This window comes from Vulpes lagopus, chromosome 21 (genome assembly GCF_018345385.1).
Source record: "Vulpes lagopus strain Blue_001 chromosome 21, ASM1834538v1, whole genome shotgun sequence".
NCBI classification, from domain to species: Eukaryota; Metazoa; Chordata; class Mammalia; order Carnivora; family Canidae; genus Vulpes; species Vulpes lagopus.
Genome location: NC_054844.1, coordinates 17,744,950 through 17,770,925, shown reverse-complemented (window position 1 = coordinate 17,770,925; position 25,976 = coordinate 17,744,950). Strand labels below are relative to the sequence as shown.

At 39.5% G+C, this 25,976-nt stretch overlaps 1 protein-coding gene across 23 annotated transcripts in view; it reads right to left on the bottom strand.

The window, feature by feature from the left end:
- Positions 1-25,331, bottom strand: part of PLEKHA5 (pleckstrin homology domain containing A5) — a 243,905-nt gene extending 218,574 nt beyond the window's left edge. For 20 of the 23 annotated variants that reach the window (XM_041735427.1, XM_041735431.1, XM_041735435.1 and 17 more), the window contains exons 1-3: positions 25,053-25,331; positions 24,816-24,895; positions 22,531-22,588 (exon numbers count right to left, since the gene is read on the bottom strand). In XM_041735427.1, coding sequence (XP_041591361.1) covers positions 22,531-22,588; positions 24,816-24,895; positions 25,053-25,144 — 230 coding nt within the window. In that variant the 5' untranslated portion in view covers positions 25,145-25,331. Of the gene's footprint in view, positions 1-6,703; positions 7,094-21,962; positions 22,211-22,530; positions 22,589-24,815; positions 24,896-25,052 lie in introns of those variants that run through there. The other 3 variants (XM_041735453.1, XM_041735452.1, XM_041735448.1) reach the window with 3 other exon arrangements.
- Positions 25,332-25,976: the final 645 nt, after the last annotated feature.

The window sequence follows — 25,976 nt, the reverse complement described above, 5'->3', positions numbered from 1 at the left end:
GGACATTTGGGTCAGTAAGGTGTTATTATGCTCAGTTCCACAGAAGCCAGAAATCGTTGCTCACTATTTTTCCCCACATCTTTGATTCATTGTGAAGATTATGAAAAAGTAATTCTATGTTTCAGAGTCGTGTTACCTATGTGAAAGCCTTTGCGACCTTGAGTGCAGAGTAAAACAAATTCTAGATAAAGATGAATAATATTATATGCCCAAGATTATGATTCACATCTTTAAATTGTTACTTTCTGGGAATCCCTGGGTGGTTCAGCGGTTTGGCACCTGCCTTTGGCCCAGGGCATGATCCTGGGATCCCGGGATCAAGTCCCACATCGGGCTCCCTGCATGGAGCCTGCTTCTCTCTCTGCCTGTGTCTCTGCCTCTCTCTCTCTCTGTGTCTCTCATGAATAAATACATAAAATCTTTTAAAAAATAAATAAATAGTTTCTTTTGCAGAAGAAAACATACTCCATTCAATTCCAGGTAAGTCACATTTAAAGTCCTGATACAGGTGATTCCAAAGCTTTTTAAAAAAATCGACAAGTCCTCAAACTACTCCAGATCAGGAAAGCTATCACAGCAATACACAAGCAGGACCTGAAGAAAAATCAAGATGTAGGGACTTAACAGGAAAGACTTGCTTTCTTCCATTGCTGGCACCGGCTCTCTTATTAGACAGAGTTGCAGTGGGTGGGTGGGGAGAGTGAGGAAGACAGAGGGAAAGGGAGAGAGAGAAAATCTTAAGCAGGTTCTGCACCCAGTGTGGAGCTCCACACGGGAGTCAATCTCAAGACTGAGATGGTGACCTGAGCCAAAATCAAGAGTTGGATGCTGAACTGACTGAGCCACCCAGGCACCCCTAAAGTGTTTTCATTTAATCTCATAATCAAAACAAGTTTGGGATTGTCTGGATTTCCTTTTTGCCAGGTGAAACAGGTACTGTTATCAAGACACACCTCAGAGCTTGTGAGGTCTTCCCAGTATGTGACAATGAGCTTTCAGGTAAGGACTAGGAGCTCATACATGTACATCCTTAAATAATCTGTATAAAGACAGGCAACCAAAGGAAACAGTCACTGCCACTCTATTCTACTTGCCCACCCCCAGGAGAATTCCTTCTCTTCCCACTCTTCCTTCCTATTTCTTACCCCCTTGTTTCATTTTCCTCCCTAGGCCTCATCCATCCCCATTTGAGGTATAACCCAAAAGTGACACAGCTAGAAAGAGGTTTCTTAGTCTCATCTGGCATTAATGTACTATCAGGAGATAATGCTGGGGCATACGAACTCCTCAGGGCAAAGCCTATGCTCTCTCTCTCTACTCACAAGGTACAGACCTTAATACAGTTGGGATTCAGTGTTAGCTGAAGTCGTGATTATTTTAAGTCACCAGAAAGCCAATATAAATAGCAGACTACTAATAAGAGATTCTAGTTTTTAAGGTTAACATTCTGCTTCCATTGATGAATATAAACAAAAAAAAAAAGCAAAAAGCCTTCAGCCAGCATATTTAACCATGCCAACTACACAAAAGAACAGTCAGTAATCTTCCCTAGAATTACTTCTTCCAAAATTACGAAGACCTTTTTTCAGGCATTTCTTCTAATAACTTCTTACTGAATGTGTGGGACATAATTGAAATCTATGTCTCTTGTAAGTCAAATTCTAAGGTGAAAATTTATTACCCACTGCTATCTAAATATTTGAGGTCTATACAATGTAAAAAATTATGTAAATTACCTTCTTAAAAACCAAAAAGAGCAAAAGAAGAATATATGAAAGAGGAAGGTATAATTTTAAATGTACCAATGGTCACAAGAAATATAAGTAAACTAAATCTCTAGATTAGAAAAATTTTTTCAAACTAGGTAAAAATCTACTATCTACTAATTAAAAGAGATATGTGGAAGATAGATGGATATACAAAGGTGTTTTTCTAACAAAGGGTAGAAAAAATTATATTAGGCAAGTACTAAATAAAAGGCGGCTGGGATGATACATTAAAATCAGACAAAATAGGCAAGGTCCTGAGTATAAATGAAGGTCAAGGTCCTCTTCTAATAATAAAATGTTGAACTCATTCTGATGATACATTCTGTGCTTAATAAAACATATCAATTCCACACTTACCTACATCTCCTAACATAATTTCAAAAATTAAAATAATGACAGAACTTCCACAGACAAAATGAAAAGTCACCGCACATAAAAAATTGTACCAAAGAAAATTATAATAACACCTTTCTCAATAATTGATTCCAATCTCTTGTAAAAGCTCTCAATGTAAAAAAAAAAAAAAAAAAAAAGGAATACACTCCAATTCACTTTCTGGGGCTAGAATAACTTTGATATCAAAGATAGACAATGACAGTACAAGGGAAGGAAATTATAGGGCAATTTTACTTATTGTCATAAATGGCAATGTCCTAAACAAAATACCAACAAATCCAACAAAGCAATGTACAAAATAGAAAGTATACTGTGACCAGGAGCCAAACCACAAGAGACTCTTAACTCTGGGAAACAAAGTTTGCAGAAGGGGAGGAGGTTGGGGGGAACATGGTAATTGGAGGACAGGCACTAAGGAGGGCACATGATGAGATGAGCACTGGGTGTTATATGTTGACAAACTGAATTTAAATAAAATAAAGTTAAATTAAAGCCAAGTTGTGTTTATTCCAAGAATGAAAGATTGGTTTACTGTAAACAAGTGTATTAACACAATCCATAGTAATTCACTGAGTTAGCAAGTTAAAAGTCTTTTCAACAGATGCAAAAAAAAAAAAAAAAAAAAAAAAATCAATAAAATTCAACCCTCACTCAATAATAAAAGTTCTTACCAAACTAGGGATAGCAGAGAATTTTCTTAATCTGAAAGGAATATCTTCCAAAAAACTTCATTAAATATTCTCTTTTCTTAAAGGCTTGTGTGAGAGAGGAAAGTGAGCACACGAGTCGGGGAGTGGCATGGGGAGAGAATCTCAAGCAGACTCCCCTGCTGAGCACAGAGCCCACGGCAGGGCTTGATCTCACAACCCTTAGATCATAACCTGAGCTAAAATGACAAGTCAGATGCTTAGTGGACTGAGACACCCAGGTGCCCCTAACTATCATTCTTAATGGTAAAGTTAGAAGCAGCTATTTTTAAGTCAGATCTGTAGTTGCTTCTATTTATCACTATACTGGAAGTATCAGCCAGCAATACAAAAAAATATAAGAACTAAAATGTAAAGAGATAAAAAAGACTGGATACAGGGAAAAAAATCCCTATCATAACCTACATAAGACAGATAAATAATCACACTAAAATTAAGAATTAAGTTCATCAAAAAAGTTCTTAAATAAAGTGAAGGCAAGTTACAAATCTGGAAAGTAGATCTGTAAGAGATCACTATCTGTCATTAATAAACAAACTTAAAAATTCTAAAAAATCGTAAGAAAAAAGATGCCAAGGAAAGTAGACAATATACAGGCATGTCATAGAGGAAGAAATACAAATACACAATGGACATAATAAAAAATGCTAAACTTTATTAATCTGGGAAATTCAAAGTAAGAGCCACAATAAGAAAATATGTGACAACCACCAGAGTGTCAATAATGTAAAAGTTGGACAATATCAAGTGCTGACAAAGATACGAAGCAACAAGAACTCACACACTGCTAGAGGGAGCTTAAAAGTACAAGTACTTCAGAAAATACATTTATTCAATAAAGCATATATTTAAACCTCAGTTATAGTTATATATGTTCTAGAGAAACTCTTGCAAATATGCAAGAGGAGACAGAGTAATATTCACATAATAGCCATAAAATAGGAAACAAATGTCCACTAATCACAAATGGTTAAATTATAATCATACAGTGAAATAGTACATAGTCATAAAAATAAACATCAACCCTGGATAAATCTCATCAAAAAAAGTGTTTAACAAAATTGAATCACACAAAGAATAACTCTATGACTGTACAGTATTTTAAAACGTAGGAGAAATTAAACCATATATTATATATGGATTCAGACATAAATGATGAAAAAGGATAAGAGGGGGCTTCAAAGGTCCAAGACATGCTCTATAGCTAAAGGTATCACAGGAGTATTGTCTGACAAATATTAATTTGATATGTATTAAATTTTTGTAATGAAATAAAACACATATTCAAAAAAGGCTTAAAAATTCTTAGCACCAGATATAAGTAGCAATAAAACAAATATTGACCCACAGAGTTCATTTTTTTTTTAATTTTTATTTATTTATGATAGTCACACAGAGAGAGAGAGAGAGAGAGAGGCAGTGACACAGGCAGAGGGAGAAGCAGGCTCCATGCACCGGGAGCCCGACATGGGATTTGATCCGGGGTCTCCAGGATCGCGCCCTGGGCCAAAGGCAGGCGCTAAACCGCTGCGCCACCCAGGGATCCCCAGAGTTCATTTTTAAAAGATTTTATTTATTTATTCATGAGAGAAAGAGAGGCAGAGACATAGGCAGAGGGGGAAGCAGGCTCCCTGTGGGGAGCCCAGTGCAGAACTCAATCTTAGGACCCTGGGATCATGCTCTGAGCCAAAGGCAGATGCTCAACTGCTGAGCCACTTAGGCATCCTGACCCACAGAGATTAGACTATTGCTAATTGCACAAAACAAGCTAAAAGCACAGACAGTTAAATTACACAGACTTTAGCCTGCCTTGTTCCTTTCAGTGGAATAAGTCTGACCAAAGGGTTAAAGGCAAGAAAGTAATTACTATTAATTATTCTTCGTGTTACACAGTCCTTATTTGAGCTTATAATCAACTGCCTTTCCTAAAATTATTTCCAGGTGGTTCCAGGAATTTGTAAAATCTTCCACTGCTGTTATTCCTACTCTGTTGTCTATTAGGTAACTTTGTGGTTTAAAGATTATGAAATTTTGTTCTGGTTCACCACACAATTTAAACTCTCAAAGTGACTAGCAACAAAAAGAAGAGATTAAATATTTACATTTAAAACATCTACTTCTGCCAATACCAGTGCAAAAAACTTTATGACCAAAAAACAAACAATACTAATTTGAAAATCTCATCTTTGAATTTTAGTACATGATAAACAGTACTACATAAATTAATTCATTGTCCACTAATGATTTAATTAGTATATTTAGTTGGCATATTATTGCATATATCATTAATATGCACATGCAGAGGCCAGAAATTCCTGGGCTGACCATCAGCCTTGGCCAAATGAATCATGGCCTTTGTCCATTAGTCCCAAGGTCTCTTTTGTCTAAGGCTCTACTGAAACTAAACCCATCAAGCCTCTTAATGCCTAGGTTCATACCATCTCCGTTCCCTTCTCAATCGATCCCCTGACCCAACATTATCCCTACAAGGCTTTGTTCTTTCTATCACTGACCTAGCCTCCACTCTACTTATTTTGTAAACTAAACTACCTATGGAAGTGGTGCTCCCTAATAAGCAAGCTTTCCTATATCTTCAACCTTTTCTCAAAGCGTTCCCAATATCCTGGCTGTTAAGGACTTTCTCCTGAGGATATAAGCTGTACTGCTGCACACTCTCAAAGAGCAGCTGTTAGTTTCTACTAACAAGGTCCTTCAATCACCTGACTCATTCATTCGTGCCCATTCGGGCCCATAATATGGCACATCTGAAATCACTACTTCAGTGATCACACTGCATCAACATAACCCCTAATCTCCCAGCATGCGTGTTTAACTACTTTCCCTCTGAATTCTCTGGTCTTAAGAGAATCTTTATTCCAATCCATGAGATAATTCCACCTCCTTCCTTCCCAGCCTAAAAGTCCAATGGTACAAACATTTCAGCAAATTTATCATACCCTAAACTCTCCTGCTCATCTGCCTTTCATTGCATTCATGAAAAAACCCATTGTGGCTCCAACTATTCATTTTCTCCGAGCTCCCACTGCCCATGAGCCTCCCCTAAGATTGCATGAATACTTAATGAGTGTCTACAATGTATGAGAGACAGAGCTTTCAACACTCTTATCACAAAAATTTTATTATAACTGTTCAACAAATATTTACTGAGCATCTCCTGAGAAGATGAAGGCACTATTTTAAGGTCTGAGAATTCAGTAGTAAACAGGTCAGAGGAGGTCCTTGCTCTTATGAAGCTTACACCCTAGTCAGGGATGACAAACCACCAAAAAAGTAAATGAACAAGAACTTGAGCCAGTGTTATGTGCCATGAGGAAAATAAAACATGGTAATAGGACATCAAGTGCCTGGTCAATGGGTTTTATACGTGGGCAGGATAGGGGAGGTCTTCTATTTCAAAGACTTCTCAGAGACATACTGAAACCTATGTATCTTCTCCACCCCCAGCCTCCACAACAGAAGCACCAGGGCTCATTCTGAACCTTAGACACAGTCCCAATGAGACTATCAAACCAACTAAACATATCATCAAAAGAAAAAATAAATTACAGGAGTTAGGAACTAACAAATTTAATAAAGAGAATATCACATCCATTTGATTTTCTATATACTCAGGAGTACATGATCGGCGGTGTGACCATGATCAAGTCTAATCCCATATTTAAGACTGACGAATGTAAATTTCAGTTGGGTTCAGTAATTTTTTTTGGCATGTGTGCTGAATGAATTACAAAAACACTCCAATTCTCCATCCCCCATCCCTACCCCACCCGCCCCCATATCCACAACTCTTGCAATTAGAGTTTCCAATTCTTCCCTCAAAAGATGAAGTCCAGGGCACCTAAGTGGCTCAGTCCATTAAGCGTCTGACTCTTGGTTTCCACTAAGGTCATGATCTCAGGGTCCTGGAGATCAAGCCCCTGGCCAGGTTCTGTGCTCAGCATGGAGTAAGCTTCAGTTTCTCTCTCCCCCTCCCTCCTGCTTTCTCTCTCTCAAATAAAGAAGATCTTTAAAAAATATATATATATGGAAATCTGTTTCTCCACTCCTTGAATTTGAGCTGGACTTGTACTTCCTTTGGCCAACAAAAAGCAGTGGAAGTGACACTGTCCCAGTTCTGTGCCCAGGCCTCAAGAAACCTGGAAGTCTCTGCTCGCTCACCTGGAACTTGCTTCACCACAAAGGCAAGCCTGGGCAAGCCTACTGGAGGATGAGAGATCATGTGAAAGACAGCCCAGTCATCCCCACCATCCCAGATTAAGGTGATCCTAGACCAGTCAAAATGAGCAAAATTTCCTACCTGACCCACAGCTAATCTTAGACAAGAGTAAACCCAACAGAAGCTAGTAAATTGCCAAGCCAACAGATGGATGTGTGCAAAATATGTAGTTACTGTTTTAAGTCACTGAATTCTTAGATTGTTATATAGCAGTAACTGATACAAAAGATTAAATATTAACTATTTTCAACTCAGATACTCTGTTTTATCTCTCTTTTCATGTTTTTGAGGAACTGAAGCCAAAAACTGTGAAAGATTTTAATTTCAGGGTCTTCTGCAATGAGGTTTTAAAAGTAGACCGGGCAGGAACTGTTATATACAAAAAGGATTTAGAACCCCATCAAAGGACTTTGCTTCCCCTACCATTAATACTGCTTATTTTCCATTTAGACTTTCTTTTGCAGCTCCACTGAGAAAGGAATAGTAGCTGAACTGAAAATCATTCATATTAGAATAGCGGGGCTGACTTGATGTTGTAAAAATCTGATTAGGTAAATGTTCAAAATGACCTGGGAGTCCTCTCTAAAACAAAATAATAGTTGATTTCCTTGTCCATTTATCATTCTTTTCTGAAATACAGAAATTTCTCACTGTGAATAGTTTCTGAGAAACATATCTATTTTTCCAAGTTCAGTAGGATTTCAATTCTTGTGTGTCTATTGTCTCTTACCTCCTCCAAGAGTTTAGTAAGAAACTCAGTTTTGGAAAATAGATATAGTAAGTATACATTCTATCCACCCCTCCCCCCCCATTCATCTGGGTAAGCATAAAAGGTTTAGGGATTTGAACTGGACTAGGCCTGTCCTGCTTTCTACCCTGTGGGGTTGTTCTGAGAATCAAGTAAGAGGGAGGGAAAGGAAAGTGTTCAAAAGGAATGTGACCTCCCTTGGCTCACCGCCTACAGTTCCTAGTCCCAGCCTACTCCAGCCTCTCCTGGTCATGGGGTTGGCCTGTGCCAGCCAGCAGTGTGGGCCTGAGAGCGCCTGCCTATTTTCCAGCAGTACCTTTGCAGAGCCTGAGTATTAATACATTTTAAATACTTCAAACCTATACATTTACACAGGTTGCAGTCCCCATTTTTAAAATTCCTTTTTATTAATGACAAGGTTTCAATTCTTTTATTTCTCCATACTTCATCTGCCCTTTCCTACAGATAATTTATTCTACAGCTAAATTCATTTTTAAAAATTCATAAAATATCTTTTTTTTAAAATAGCAACATCTACATTCAAAATTGCCTTCTCATAGTCACTCCTGGGCATACTATATCATACACTGCGTTTAGCATTCTCTCCTTTTAATTCAGTTCCACTCACCTATGTGAGAGTCCCTAATGTTATGGTGTCTTAAATTTTTCATTCCCCTGGAGAATATATTCAAACTAGGTCCTGCCTTTTTTTATCTGTGGCCCTAGAGAGTAGCCACTTTACTCTTTAAAGAAAATCTTTCTTAGTGCCACCAGGCATTTCACAAATAAACTGATTTCTAGTTCCTAAATCAGAGGGCTTTCTTACGTAGAAAACACACTTTAAAAACCAAATATATTATCAAATGTATACTACACCATCACTAATACTATTACACATAATAGTAAGTATCAGTGAAGTTCCTACCATCGAGATGTTTAAAATCTACACAGGATGAAGACTAAAAATGATGTTTCTGAACCACTATTAGTAGGTCATGCATCTTAAGTTGTTTCCCAGCATAAATAACACTGAAGTGTATTCTTTTTTTACCCAATGTTATGAACTTGCAAAACAAATACCCATGTGAATTAAAATTTTTAAAATACCCATGTATTTCATACCTATTTTACAGTTTTTCAAAGTTTCTTCACACAAATTAATTGATGATATCATAAGCCTAAATAACAAGGCAAGACAAGAAGAAATTGGTACATAACAGGATTAAGAAATTTTCTCAAATAGGGGTGCCTGGGTGGCTCAGTCGGTTAAGTGTCTGCCTTTGTCTCAGGTCATGATCCTGGGGGCCTGCGATGGAGCCCATTTTAGGCTCCCTGCTCCATTCTCCCCTTTTGTCTGCAGTCCCCCTGCTTGTTCTCTGTCAAATGAATACATAAAATCTTACCCCCCCCCCCAAAAAAGACATTTTCTCAAATATGGCTAATAGAAGTAATAGAGCCAAGGTGTGATGCATAGCTACTTTCTACTTCACTAGAATACTCAGTGCCCATAGAGTTACAAATTACATATACACTGTGGTCACAGACAGAAGCACATTTCTCTTGGCAAATCTAACTGGCTGATAGAGGGCCTAAACCATATTGCTCTGAACTTGTGATTTTCTAGGTGGATGTACACTAGACTTCCATTGGGTTGTGGGAAATATTCAGCACACTTATGTACATTAATTTTTAAATCATGATAAGAAAAAATAAATTTTACTAATATGTAAGACATGAACTGACAGCAATACATGCATAATTTGTAAAGACACATATAATGGGGGTGTATAAGCAAAAACTTTTTACCTGTATGAGTACACAACCAAAATAGTTTGGAGATCTCTACTAAGCTAACTGGCTCAGACAACAAAAACACAAATATATAACAGAACAGAAAAAGAGAAAAAAATATATGGAAGAGGCAATTTACAGAAGACAATCAAACTGGTAACAAATAGAGATAAAGATGCCAAGCACAGCCAAAACCAAGAACATGCAAATTCAAACAAGATACCATTTTTGTCCATTAGATTAGCCAAAACATTAAATCTGTTAATACTAAATCCTGGCAAGAGTACACCAGAGGATAATCCCATACACTGCCTGGTGTGCGTGTAAAATGGTAAAGATTTTTTGTAAGACAGCTGGACTAACTGTAAACCATAAACAGTAAAACATTCATTTGGAAGCATAGGTCCAATTCCAATTCCCAAAGGCATTCAGGAATGGAATGCACTGGTACCTGGGCCTTTCTGATTCAATATGCAGTCAGCTTTGCACAATGTGTCACTTTTTATCACGTTTCTATTTTTTGTGTGAATCCACGGACTCACCGAAAAATAGTTTTTTAATGAAAATTAAAATCTTAAATATGCATTTTAATAATTTGAATTTTTTTAGAGCCCATTTATGGTATAAAGAAGGATTTTACTATTTATCAAAAAGCTAAAGTACATATATGGCCTAACCCAGCCATTCCACATCTAACAAACATTTTCTAAAAATATTTGCGACTGACTACAAACTTTATGTAGGAGTATGTTCACTACAGACTTATAGAAATTGAGAAAAAAATTTAAAAACCTAATTGTCCAACAAAAGGAGTATGGCCAAATAATCAAAAGCATATTTTGTAGTTACTGAAAGAACGGTGTTGACTTATACCTATTAAAGTGAAAGGAGTAAGATATTTATTAAATAAAAAGTACATATAGTATAACCTCATTTTTAAAATTCAATCTCAATTTTGTGTATATACACACATATGAATGAAAAGAAAAGGAAGTGCAGTATGGGATGGGAGGGAAAAGTATAAAAGGAGACTTTGCAGTGTTGTATCAGAGCAGTAACATTCATTTTCCTTTAAGTCCCCATTGGAATGCTATAATGCCTACTTGGAAATACTGCCCCTCATAATCACTGCTTGAATAAAGAAAGTTGATACAGAGGTCAAACTGACAACTCAGGCACTTAAAATCTCCCCCCACACAAACACAAATGCATAAATAGGTAAGACATCTATTTAGCTAGCTAGTTATCATTAATATCTTATACCACGCCAACCATATTAATTGTCAAAATGAAACCACGATGAACAAAAGCTTAAGACTCAATATACTCAAGTACCCAAATGTTTTCAAAGTATTTGGGCTTACATGCAAGCTCATGAAATGTTTTTATTTTTTCAATTTATAGCTTTATAATATAAATTTACAGGTATTAAAGGATGGGTAAATACACCACTACACCAACCTCCTCATCTAACCCCTTACAAACATCACTAGCTTATCACAATTTGCTTTCTACTGATCCAGGAGTTGGTCTCTAAATTCTTCTGAATACAGTGCTCCAAAGTGCTATTGCTAATCAATTAGAGTTGCAATGTTAGTTGTAAATTTTTTACATCTCTGGTAGTCTATTACATCAATGGTCTGCAATGACCACACTTACTGGTATTCACAGGCTTGTGTAGTCCTCTCCCACTTTTGATTTTGGTCTTGATTTGTGACTTGCGTTGACCAACAGGACATGAGCATGACGCAAGCAAAGGTTTTTTTAAATACTTGTGCACTAGGGCTTGGGTCCTCTCTTGGAATGTTCCCCCTTAGAAGCCAGCTGCCATGTTATAAAGAAACTCTAGATAACCATTATGTGATGAGAGGCCATGAGGAGAGAGACACTGGATATTCTAGGCACAGCCAAATTCCAGCTCAATGTATCTGCATGAGTAACCTCAGTTATACCACCAAGATCAGAAGACTGGCATAGCTAAACCCAGTCAATCCAAAGAAAGGAGAGAAAACTCTAAATCTTTATTGTTTGAAGCCACTAAGATTTTGGGATAGTTGGTTATGTAGTGAAAATAAATGGAAGACTAATCCCTGTTTTTTTTTTTAATCCCTGTTTTAAATCACCCGCGTAACTAACGACAGTCATGTAGATTTTCTATAAGTTACCTTCAAATTTCATCTGTCCAATCAAGAGTTTTCTCCATTACTGTAGGTAATGGAGAAATGGGGGCACTTTCATACACTCTCATATACTGCAGGAGAGAACATAAATATGTACAAATCTTCTAGAGAGCTACTTGGCAAAATGTTAAGGTACTGAACCTTTTAAAAAGATCACACCCTTTGGCAATAATTCCGAATCTAATGAATAGTATTTAGCACAGTATTAGCAATAAGACCCCTCCAATATGTACATACAATTAAGAATATATACTGAAACATTAATAGAAATTCTCTTGGCACGACAGGACTGGGTGATTTTTCCTCAATCTCCTTTGCTCACAATAGCCAGTACGCTTGGTTTTTGTTTCTTCTTCAGAATTCAACACATCCACTCCATTCTCTTAGGTCTAGGCCTGACCCATCCTGCTTATTACCTTCTCAACTACTCCCTCTGCAAGGTACGGCAGAAAGCTTCTTTGAAGATGATACTATCATTTCCTGGAATTCTGCAGATGCTCAGGCCCACCATCTTTCCCAGCTCTGAGCACTTTGCACTATATTAAAGGGAGGAGCAGCAGCCCTCTGATCTTGTAGTCTTTCACACTCTGGTTTCCTATGGTGAACTGGACTTTCTCTCTAATCACATGGTTTCTGGAAGGCTTGCCAATAGTAATTTTGGCTGCAGCCAAGGACAGAAAATTACTGAAGACCGGAGGGCCAGTCTTTACTTGAGTAAATGGGCATGTGATCCAAGATGGTCAAAGTTCTGTCCAAGATTTTTTTTTTTTATTTGGGAATAGAGAAGAAACCTTACTTTTTGGGTTAAACAACTACAAGAGTGTATTTTGGGGCTGAGGCATAATTTTTCTAATTAAGTGGAAAGAAGCCTTCTATAGTGACAAAAGGTAAGAGCCTTAAAGAATTCATTTGTATCAGTCCTGGAATTAAAGTGGAAAACAGACTGCTTTTGCTTATACTACTGGTTTTGGGTCACTGACATTTGCAACAATAAGAATCCTGACTGGATGACAAGTGAGAAGCAGAAAAATGTCCTGGGATGTTTAGATTTGGGTAAAGAGTTGCTTTTTTTACAATCTATAATAGCTCTTCATTTCAAACAATTAATTGTCTATTATATGCCGGATGCAGGCAACAAAGATTATTACAACTTCGAAGAGTTGGGTGCTTCTGAAATTACTGGCCACTTCAGAGAATAATTTCCGAATAGCTCAGAGGCTACTCCTAAGTGGCCAAGGAGTTCCCCAACTGACTCCTAAACTTCTATCATCTGTACCTCACGAGGACTACTTTCTATGTGTCTCAGGTTTCTATAGGATCCACTGATGTCAGTATATTAAAGATTTGGTCTACATTTACTTTACTCATGCAAGTCACAACAGCATAGACTTCAAGATCTCCCTTCCTCTTTAGAAGCCACATGAGCCTGGCCTGAAGTGTGAAAGTTTTTAAATGGAAAAGCTACGGTTAATGGCAAGATCTAGATTTCAGCTGCCTTCAAAGAGGCCTCTTAAGTCCCTACATTATCTGGGCTTCATCACGGATTAGGTCAACAAGCAGGCCTCAAAATAGATCCTTTCTGTCTCACAAAAAATCACATAAACCAAACTCAAGAAACAGATGATTTATTAATTCATGTTGGGATAGATAAATGTCATATGGAGAGAATTCTAAATTTCACAAGGAGGCATATTATAAGATTTCTGAAGAGCATGGAATCAAGTTGACTGTCATCATCAAAGTTTATTCAATCAACAAATATTTATTGAGGAACTACTATGAGAAAGGCTTAGGCCAAGGGACTAAAAATACAGCAATGAACAAGAGTGCTTTTCATGAAGCTTACCTACCACACAGAGTGTGAACAAACAGGTATTAAATAAGTGTTGCCTCGATTCTAACACATACTTTTTTTTTTCTAACACATACTTTTTAAATATACTGTTTCTGATAAGAATGGAAGTTTATTTAATATGGTTATGGCACACTCTTTTCCTTCCTGAAAAACTGCTATTAAATCAATGATAACTGATAATCACTGGCAGCTTAAAAAAAAACATGGTAATTATACAATTCAATATTTAATCATAATCTTGTTAAATACCAAGAAGGAAAAATATAAGGAGAGAATCTAACAGGGACCAGAACTTACTCTGGAAGGGCTCTGTTAGCTCTCCAAAATCTCCTCATAACACAGCAGTTAGTGACTCTTTCAAAGGGTGAAGCTGGATCATGTGAATAGATCTCTATTCAGATCTGCAGTGGCACCCTATTTCCCTAAGTAACAGCCAATCAAACCAACCAATGAGACCCCCAAACAGTCCAACTTAACTTCTCTGATTTCAACTCCCTTCTTCCCATACTCATTCCTCATCATTCCTCTCCCAATACAACATGCCCTGCTCTATTTTTTCTTACAGCATTTGCATATTATTACATACTATAAAATCTACTTATTACTAAGGCTTATTTTGATATTGTCCCCCACCCCCATTCCACTCCCCAGAAAGATAGTTTTCTGGTCTATTTTGTTTAGTGACAGATCTTAGTCACTAAGGCACATTTAGGAATTCAAAATGTGTTGAAGAGAATCAGAAGAAAGAATATACCCATGAACAAGTGATTGGAAGACTTTGCCACTGGGACTAAAATAATGATCAAAACCAGGTGGTGAAACCTTGCCCTCTATTATATGGTGGAGGGTAACTTCCTCCTGCAGTTTTTCTTCTTTCACTCAATTTCCATATCATACCAATCCCACCCCAAGTTTTTAGATATGGCAAAACTTTCACTCAGGCTATGGTCCAGTCTCAAGCCCAAGATGCTATTTATTCTTCATTTTTCAGATGATTTTGTGCTGCTTTGCTCTGATCCACTCTGGGAATTCCACCATTGAACTTTTGCAGGCAGCCTTATTTCTCATGTTTATGAAGGGGCTAGAATTTCTCAGCCTTATTTCTCATGTTTTTTTGTTTTTTTTTTTTCAATATATACAGATTATAATGGAGCTTATGCTGAAACAATTGTGAGGAGTGTAAGGTAAAGACAAAATATACAAATGAAACTCAAGTGAAGCTGACAGTCGGCTGGGCCTAAGAGCTGGAGGAGTGCTGAGATAAAGCTCATGAGGGGTGAAGGGAAGGGGCTAGAATAACTGGGGAAGGCTTCACAGTGGGAGGAAGGCCCTGGAAGACGTGCACTATTTGGACAGGTGAAGAAGGCATTCCAGATGCGGGCAGTAGCATGAACAAAGGTCCAGAGGTAGGAATAAGTACAGCATGTGGAAAGGTCAGTGAAGGCACGGCCACGGTAGGAGCAGAGCACGGGCCCTGGATAGGAGCAGCAGAGAAGGCTGAAGAGGGGCATGGGGGACCCATCAGCGATGGGTCCTCTTCCAGGAACCCCCATATTGGTCCAAGTCCACTCAATATATCTAGTCAAAGAATGATGCATACTTCACAAAGTTTATCACTGTCTACGACTATGTACATGTGATTATTTTATTATGGTCTCTTTTACAAAATAACAGTATGCTCCTTATGTGCAAGGCCCATGTCTGTCCTTTACAAAGCCAACAGCACCTGGCCTACAGTAAATACCCAATAAGTATTTGCTGAATGAGTAACTGGATGAATGAATACAGTATTTCCAGCTCAGATGTATATACATGTATAGTCTAGTCAACTAGGTAGTTGAGATTAGATTTTTCAGGGAGAACAGGTTATGTTTCTTGTTTGTGAGGAAGAAACAGAAGATGATGTTGTCTTTCCTTTGGAAAGACCAATTTTATTATTTATTTATTTATTTATTTGACCAATTTTATTTATTTATTTATTTATTTATTTAAAAGATTTTATTTCTTTACTCATGAGGTAGAGAGAGAGAGAGAGAGAGAGAGAGGCAGAGACACAGGCAGAGAGGGGAGAAGCAGGCTCCATGCAGGTAGCCTGACATGGGACTCAATCCCGGGTCTCCAGAATCATGCCCTGGGCTGAAGGTGGTGCTAAACCGCTGAGCCACCGGGGCTAGCCGGGAAAGACCAATTTTAGCTACCTAAAATGCTATGTCCTCTCAACCACCTCAAAGACCAACTCATGATTAACGCTTCCATCTAGAGCTTCCCCACACCACCAACTCCCTTATGCTGGTCAAGGGTACCAGTCATTGTTATAGCCACTCAGACACAAAGGCTTTGAAAAGCTTTTGACCTCTTTCTCTGTCAACCTCCTAGCTCAGCAAGACTCCTAAAGCTTGTCAACCTCTCTTTAATATCTTTGATCAATGACCTCCTTCCTTTCCATTCCTGCTACTAGCAACTTGGTACAAGCAACGAACTCTCAGATTATTATAGCAAGAGATCCAGAACTAGTCTCCTTGATTCCAGGTTTTCCCCTTTCTAACCCATCCTGCCTTATTAAAATCTCTCTCTTAAAACTTTCACTTTGCACTATTACTGCTATACCAAAATGTATCTGCCATGGCAAACTAGAAAATAAAAATCTCAGCCTGACATTCGAAAGCCAGGCACAATGCAGCTCCAAACAGTATCCTAGCATTTTCTGTGTTAACATTACTCACCAGCATGGTAGTTCTCACTAGTCATCACACACATTATACACATTCCCACCTCCATGAATTTATCCAACCAGTCATTTATATCAATACCCATCAGAATTCCAACTACATTCTCAAGTCTAGCCCAATTCCCACATCTTCCTTCAAGCCTTGCAGGACCACCCAGCTTAATTTGCCTCTTCCTCCTTGGCTTTTTCAGGATACCATCTGACAAAGTATCAAAGTATCGTATCATATCATTTCTTATTTATTTGAGAGAAAGAGAGAGAATGAGCAGGGAAAAGATTGGAGGGGGAGGGAGAAGCAGACACCCTACTGAGCTGGGAGCCTAATGTGGGGCTTGAGCCAAAGGCAGGTCCTTAATCAACTAAGCCACCCCAAGTGCCCCTTAACTCCCATGTACACATACACATATATACATGCTAACTTTTCACATTTAACCCCAACTTACAATTATAGAAAATTAAATTAAAAAGGTCACAGGAGAGGTGCATGCATTAACAAATGCTAAACCTTTTATTTTTCATATAAAGATAAAGGTGCCTCTACAGGGATGTTTACATTTGGCCAGTCTCCAGGACCTCCAACTCTCATTCCTTTTTTTTTAATATATTTTATATTCTATATTTTATATTTTTAGTATTGTTCTACTCCTCACTTTTGCTCCTTCCTAAATACATATAAGAGCTTTGAGAATAAGAAAAACTAAAGGTCTACCACCTTAAGGAGGAAAAAAATTGAGAAATGCAAAAAGTTCTCAAAATGCAACAACCTGAGTTGCGTGAAAGCCTCTTACACTCTGTCCCAATTAACTCCTTCAAAGACTAGAAGCCAACATCATTGTCATCAACACCACTTATTTAGAGACTGACTGGATGCTACACATTAAACCACAAAGAGACACTAAACAGGCCTGGTCCTGGCTGAAAAGACAGACAATGGGATTCCACGATAAAATTCACTAAAACTGGAAGTCCCAGCTTCCCAATCTTGAAACTAAATGCAATTCTTCATCGAAACTTTCTTAATCTGTCACAGAACACTCTACTTTTCCTTTAAGAAGATACTATTTTTAAATTACATGTTTGTCTCATTTTTTGTGTTAACATCTGTTTCTATTACTAGAGTACAGACTCCAGGAAGGCAGAGTCTCCCCATTGTACTGCAAAGCACCTAAACGGTACCCATCATTTACTAAGTACTCCTGAATGGCTGTAAATGAATGACCAAATAGTAAGACCCTGTTAATACAATACTAGTCACAGGATTTTTAGGGGGTTAAACAAGTTTTTATTTGTAGGCTGGCCCACTAACCTAACCTGTTCCTATGAAATGATACCTGTAGTCCCAGGCAACCCACTTTCATTAATGCTATGCTAAAGGACCTAGTACTAAGTAAGTCCATGTTTCCCCTACCATCTCCCTCTTTTAACACACTGCCAGTTTTCTCGTGTTACAGATTCCTTAAAAGTTGAAACCATAATTCATAGTGTGTTGTACCTAATGAATTAGTATAAACTGCTTCACACACCTAAGAATCATATATTATAGTCTGAAACTCTTATGAATATAAAAAAGAAATATAAGGTTCATGAATTGTTCTGAAGCCTTATATTGCTATATCCAATTAGAATATAGTATTAACGTACCCAAAAATTTTAAATATCAAATACCATTTGCAACTTTAAATGGCTACGTCAAACCAGAATTCCCTCACTGCAGGTTAGTTTGAAATTCTAAGCACACATTAGATCCAGCTATTGCAGATACTGAAATGAAACTTCATTAATCAAAAATCAAACACTGCTCTATTTGCATATCTAAGAAAAAGTTCAATTTTTAGAACTTAAAATTTTAAGTCAAGAAAAAAGCAATATGAAAATATAACCTCACAAAATTTACATTCTACATTTATTACCCCGTGAAGACTTTTTTTGATTCCCAATACTGCTGCATAAGACAATGACCTTTAAATAATCAGAACAAAGTTTCTCACTGTTCAGAGAGCATTGTTTTAAGATTTACATGGCATTTTAAGTTAACCATCTTAAAGCTTTGAAGCACAAAGGAAGAGTCAATGACACATCCATTTTAAGCTACCATGACCCATCATTAGAGTCATTAAGCAGTATTTTCAAAGAGTAAGCAGAAAGCTTTATAACTTTCAAATATATTAAGATGATCTTCTGTACTTCATAAACTAAGTTATTTGGATATTTAAAGCTACATTTCATAAATTATAAAATTCACTGATAATTTCTGCATTCTTCCTAAAGATAAATAACATGAATTAACTGTTAAAAAGTAATATGGAAATTCAATAATCAAATTCAAACACTTTATATATGTATTTTTATACATACAGGTGATAATTTTGAAGCTGGCTAGCTTAAGGTATATAGAAAAAATATGCTCAGAAAAAATTTATTATTATGATCATTTTATTTTTTTTTATTTTTTATTTTTTTTATTTATTCATGATAGTCCTAGAGGAGAGAGAGGCAGAGATACAGGCAGAGGGAGAAGCGGGCTCCATGCCAGGAGCCCGACGTGGGACTCGATCCCGGGACTCTGGGATCGCGCCCTGGGCTACAGGCAGGCGCCAAACCGCTGAGCCACCCAGGGATCCCTATGATCATTTTAAAATATTAATTTTTTGAACAAATGTATTTAAAGTGAAATACATTCTCTGTATTATATATTCTTTTACCTAACTGTAAACTTTTACTAAAGAACTGATTTCAAAAATTATATAAACTGATTATCCAATTCAAATCTATACAACTCCCCCCAAAACAAAACAAAACAAAACAAAACAAGACAAATCTATACAACTCTTAACTCTGATCAGATCCTTTGTTGACATTAGCACTATTAACCGTTTCCAAGCAGCTCCCCAAGGAAGGTATGTATACAACACACAAAACGCAGCAACAAAAAGAAGGCACACACAACTCTGGCATTACACATTTCACACTCATCTGTGGTTAACTATGCAAAGTTTAAAATAGTTGGCATGATAGGAAAGCTAAGTAGCTTTCCATATTTCCCACATCATGTCTTCTTGGCCCCAGAGTTCATCATTTTGTAGACTATTACAAATTCCCAAAATATTATAAAATCCAAAGAAATTTTAAAAGGGAATTCAGAAGTTGCCATTTCCAGCCAGCCTAATTTAAAGGCATGAAGACTGAGTTCCACAGTCTTAAGAAGGTTAAGAAACAGCGCAACTCTTCTGACATCCCCACTCCAATCCTCTTTCTTTTCCCTTACCCCCAGAGACGCAATAGTCAACACCAAAGTACTATCCAAAAATAAATTCTTTCTGGCAATGCGCCATTTTGAACAACCACCATTTGTTCAGAAAAGAAATAATCTGAGAATTAAATGTACCTTATGAACAAAAGTATAAACAACTCAAGTTCTTCAGGTCTTTCTTCTTGCTAAGGGAGACTCCAAGGAACACCAGATTAGGAACAGCAGGAGGGCTAACATGTCTTTTATTGACCTATCTTCCCTCTTCCCATGAGAACAAAACCCACCCTGTTCACTATATTACATCCTTTCTTATAATCTGATCAATAACCTCCTTTCTTCATCTAAGAAAGAACCAACAATGAGAAATACATCCACCAACATTAATCACTTTCCGACTTCACACTCCTATCCTTTCTTCTCTGGACACTCTAAATATAGTTTATGTTCCTGCTGTTTCTCATATTACTGTCTTTGCAGCCTATAAGTTCCAAAGGCATGTTCCTGTTGTTTTATTATGCGGTATGACAATGGAAATAATAATTCTTCTGACTACTTCCATGAAAATGAGATTCAGACATGACAATGTATGTGAAAGCACTTGGTAAAATACAAAGTTTAAGATAATAAAAGTAGTGCCCTTGTCATATGAGAATCACAAAGCATCCCTAATTGCTCATATACAATAAGCAAAAAATTTCTAGGAAATTATGGACTTTGTTAGTGATTTAACTAATCTTAAAAGAAATTAGTCTGAAACATCCAGAAAGGAAAAGTAGTAGCACCTAACATTTAGCACGTCACATATTTGTCAATGATCATTTTACTTCAAAGAAGTTTAATGAGTGACATTTCTATAACATGCTCCATTTTAGAACAAATAATTTTCATAATATAAATTATGACTACTTTCAGACAATTATTGGTTGTCTAGTAAAACCACATGATTAAAACACAGTAGTTTAAAAATGTCTCCAGAATTAAAATAAAATTATTACAGCCTTCTTAACACTGCCTTCGTTTTCCTGAGAAACTTACTTGGGCATGACACTCAAAGAAGAATCTAATTTGTTTAAGTCAACATAAAAGAAAATCTCATCAAAATGGCTAGTGCAACAAAAGAAAATTCAGCCTAACAGCTCAGTTCTGAAATAAAACATTTTCAGCCCACACAGAATAACATTTTGTACTATCATATAAACGCTCATCTAAGAATGTACACATTCACAGGAATTAAAATATTATTGAGAATTACAGTGTTACTCCTATTTTGTAAGATTAGCTAAGCTTCATGTACAGTAAAACTATAGCAGATAAAAATAAATGAACCCTATTGAAAAAAAACTTCTTTCAGAGATATCAATACCAAATCCAAAAAAATGAAGCATCCCTTTACATGGCAATACAAATTCACTTTAATACAGGATGAAAATAGCCACCAGGAAAAGACTTGGTGACTCCGCACTTTACTTATACCTTTATTTTTTAGGTCATCTAATAATGTACAGCACAAACTCCAAATAAAAGATGTAACTGAAAGATACCCAGAGAAGAGCTACATCATAAAATACTCCATTCCTGGATCTTACTTCTGCCTTCTCTATTTCTACATCCAAATGGAAGCATTCCTAATACCTATAAATATCCCCTGACATTTTACATAAATATCATTCTGAAAAATTTTAAAACCATCCAAGTAATTATAATTTAATGGAATTATGGTGTGATCTTAAAAATAACACTTAGTAAAATACCTTACAGGGCCCGATGAAATAAAGGTGACTTTAGCTAGGTATGTTATCAATTAATAAATTATTGACATCTAAACCAAATCTTGTATTTAAGTGTTCTCTTCCAAGCCTCAGTTCCTTAAAATTAATCAGAAAATTTCAAAACAACAAAAAAAAGCTCTTAAGTAAGTAGTTTCTAATTTAAAACAAAGATGAAAACCACCTTTATTTTCCCCTTGATGGGTAAAACAAGTTTCCTACACACTGTTGACAACAAGTATTGTATTTGTCTCCAAGTACTACCAAATGAACGTTGAGGACAGCCCCGGGTGGCTCAGCGATTTAGCGCCACCTTCAGCCCAGGGCGTGATCCTGGAGACCAGGGATCGAGTCCCATGTCAGGCTCCCTGCATGGAGCCTGCTTCTCCCTCTGTCTCTCTGCCTGTCTCTCTCTCTCTCTCTCTCTCTCTGTCTCTCATGAATAAATAAAAACAATCTTAAAAAAATAAAAATGAACATTGAATAGAAATTAGTTCAACGTTATACAGAATTAAAAATCAAGACTGGTCATCTCTTTTTTGTAAGCTCTAGTGAAAGGCTTTTATTCAATCACAAACAACCACAAAATAGTTGTATTTTAAAGACCTAGATATATTTAAATAAACTAAGCAAATTACAATGCTCCAAAAGACATTTGTGAAATAATTAGTGCTTCTTTGTTTTTACTTTCAGCTCTGTCATTGTTCATCCAACTGTCACCTAGCTTCACGTCACTTTTGCTTCTGGACAAAATACACATGAACAGAATTCGAACAGAATTCACTTTAAAAGAAAAAAAAATAATGTGGTAGCATGCTAAAGACAAAATACTATAATGCTCTATCACCCAAGAATACATATAGAGAAGCACCAAAAGTATAATTGTGGGCATAAATAATCTAATTTCCAAATGAATGAGCGTCCAGGCAAATAAAATTATGAGTGTCGTCTTTCCTCTCAGAATTACAACACTACATAAAGAATAAAGTCAATATTATAGACCTTAAAAAATCATGATCATATCTAGAGATACAACTATTCAACTGATGATTAATTACAACATTCAAATTACCAAGGAAAAAAATCATAAGTAAAAAACTCACTTTATATAGTATCTTGCACCTTCAAAAGTATATGCTTCTTCCCAGCCAGTAGGCAAATCTAAAAAACATACATTTCACAGTTAGCAGTATTTCAATGGGATAGCAAAATAGGTTTCAATCCATTTTAATTACTCATTTTCATGATCAGCTATTTTCATTTATTAAGTTTCTAAAAAAAAAAAAAAAGTTGAACTGGTAACAAAACTCATAGTCAAACAAAATATCATTTTTGGGAAAATGGCTATTAAATTTAAAGCCACCAGAAAAGTATGAACAATATCAGAGATTATCTTACATGATCATATACTTTAACAATCAGAGTGAAAAGAACTACCCAATGGCATCCAGAAAAACTGCATAAAAAGCAACACCTGCTTCTTTTTAGGTATACTGTCTATTAAGACCATACCTTTCAGCTGCATAAACGAATCTATTCAGGAAGTGTGTCACTGATGAGAAAGGACTTCCTATAAGTACTTAATTAGGGAGAAAAAACTGACATTACATACTCAACCTGTGTATTTCTATAGACTTGACTTTTACAGACATCAAGTGTCAAGTAATAAATCTGGGAACAATGCAGGTGAATGATGTGTTACACATCATTTTATGTGTTACACATTACAGGTGGCAAGTGGCTTGAAGTTAACCATAACACCTCTCTGAAATGCAAACCAATGATGTGTGTACAAAACCACAAAGTCAAAGCTAAGTAAACCAAATCAAAAAAAAAAAGACCAGGTCTTGGAAATTAATGTGAAATCATATTACGAGAATAAAATTTTCCTATAGTATGAATGTTATCAAATCTGTGGAGGTAAACAGGATACAAATTCATATTACATATCACCAAAATAAGTGTGAAATAATTCCACAAGATGATTAGGCTAAGTAATTTCAACACCGTACTGTCTTTTGTGAAATAAATTTGTCATCTATAAGGCAAGAGGCCATGAGAGTTGAAATGTATATGCAAAAACCACTGAAATAGGTATATTGAAGTCGAAGACTGCGGTGGGGAGTTAAGAAACATGACAGTGTATTAGTCAGAAATGCCTTAAAAATGTAACCTCATCATGCTTGCTTACACCAGCTTTTCCCTTTCCTCCTCCACCTCTTTGCAAATTTGGATATTAGTCACTTCACTGAACTCCAGAATCTAATAGGGAAGGCAGGCTTGTTCGAGACCCTGGCAACTGTACGAAGACACTCGGAATCTCCGAGGTGGAGAGAAAGTGTCCCAGAGGGCATCCGCCCCTCGGACCCACACAGTTCTCCAGCCCTTCCAATCACCAGAAACAGAGAGGCAGGCCAGGCAGCGAACACATGTTCCATCTCAAAGACAAACAAGTTCCACGAATGTAAACAAAGAACGACAAAAGAAAGCCAGACCGGCCCTGAAGCCACGCTCCACCTTTTCTCCCCAGCTCAACTCCTCTTCGGTATTCGAAACGCGCCTGCAAAGGCCCCGGAGAGAGGTCTGCTTCCCCGCCGACCCCCTGCGATCGGGGCACAAACGGCCCCACGCGCGACACCCCAGCACCCACCCCCCCCCCCCCCCCCGCCTCCTGGCGGTTCTGTGCAACCTCCGAGCTGCTGCCGGGGACTTTGAATCTCGCCGTCCAGCAGCTGCAGCTGCAAGTGCCTCCTCCGGCTCCGGTGCTGCTCGGGCGGCCGCAGGGAAAGCGCCAGGCGTTGCCCGAACCATTCAGGGTCACACAGAGGATCGCAGCACCCCCCCCCCCAAGTCCTCTCCTCCTCCTCCTCCATCAGTCACCTACCCACAAGTCCCACCTAGGAGGAGGAGGAGGAGGAGGAGGAGGAGGCAGCCGCACCACTGGAGGCAGCTGTCCGGGAGCAGGGAAGAGGATGTGGAGACCATTATCCCGGCCGACGGGTGGGTGCCAGGGTCCCGGGCTGCAAGGGCGGGAGTGGGAAAGGACTTCCCGAAGGCCGAAAGGGGGTGAGATCCGGGGGCGGCGTGTCGGGGAGCGGGGGGCTTTCGGGGGGGACTCGGGAGCCCAGACTTCCCGGGAGAGGGGGCGCGGGGGCGCCGGGGCGGAGGGCGGGGAGGGCCGGGAGGGCCGGGAGGGCGCCGTCTGCAAGGCGCGACCAGGGCCGGCGCCCGGGGAGGCGCTCGGACTCGGGACGGGTCCCGCGGCCCCCACCTGCGGCCGCCCCCGCCCGCCTCGCCCCAGGGCTGCGCGCCGGGGCAGGTCGCCGGGGGCGGCCGGGGCTCCGCCGCCTCCGCCGCCTCCCCCGCGCGGGCCCGAGCTCCGCGTTACCTGCGCTCTGCCGCCGGTGTCCGGTCACCACGGCCTCGCCGGTGACGGGGTGCAGCCAGGTGGTGCTCTTCGCCTCCTCGCTGCGGGGAGGAGAGAACCGGCAGGGACGGCGCGTGAGCGGGGGCGCCGGGGGAGCCGGCCGGGCTGCAGCGGCTCGCACCGGCTCCCCCGGCCCCGCCCGCCCGCCCGCCGGCCGCCCGCGCCCCCCGGCCCCTCGCGCCGACCCCGGCTCTTTACTTGATGAAGAAGACGCGGCCGCCCCGGGTGATCCCGTACGTCCAGGAGCGGGGCAGGGAGCAGATCCACTCCAGGTTCAGGTCCGCCGCCATGTCTGCTCCCGAGCCGCCGCCGCCGCCGCCGCCGCCTTCTCCGGCCTGCCGCCGCGGCTGCCGAGGGAGGGAGCGAGCGAGCGAGACGGCGAGAGAGGAGCGAGCGAGCGAGCGGCGCGGGCGGCGCGGAGCGAGCGCGGCCGGAGCGCGCCTCCCCGGCCCGGCGCGCCCCCGCGCGCGCCCTACCCCCTCGGGCGGCGCCCGCCCCGCCGCCCCGGCTGGGTCGCGCCCGCGCCGCCGCCCCTCCGCATCCTCCGCGGCCGCCGGCCGGACGCCCCGCCGCGCGCTCGGGGGATGGGCGAGCGGCGCCGCGCCCCGCGGCCAGGCCCCGCCCCCGCGCCCGCGCCCCGCGCCCCGCGCCGCGCCCGCGCGCCCCGTCCCGCCCCCGCCCGCCCCGCCCGCACGCACCAAGGTTCCGGGATCGATTAAAAAAAAAAAAAGAAAGCCTCGTCCTGCCCGCAGGGCTTTGCCCGAAGGCTCCCCAGCGCAGAGCGGGAGTCCACGGAGCCTAATCCCCGCGCCCCAGATGGCCCTCCCTTTGCAACAATCGGGAGCACAGCCGCTGAGCTTTGTTATTTTAGAGCCATCGGGTAGCAGAGGTTTTTCAAAAACACGCGTACATACACACACACATATATATATATCGCTTTAAAATAGAAAACTGTTTTATTGAAGCACACGGAAGGCTTCCCCTGCTTGTGTCTTGCGAGCCAGATAGCAAAGGTTTCACTAGGTGCCGTGGGCCCCTGAAATAGTAGAATTCAGGCTGGACAAAAACAAGTTTGCCTCTTCGTAGGCCCCTTAAATCCTAATATTTTATAAAATAAGACCT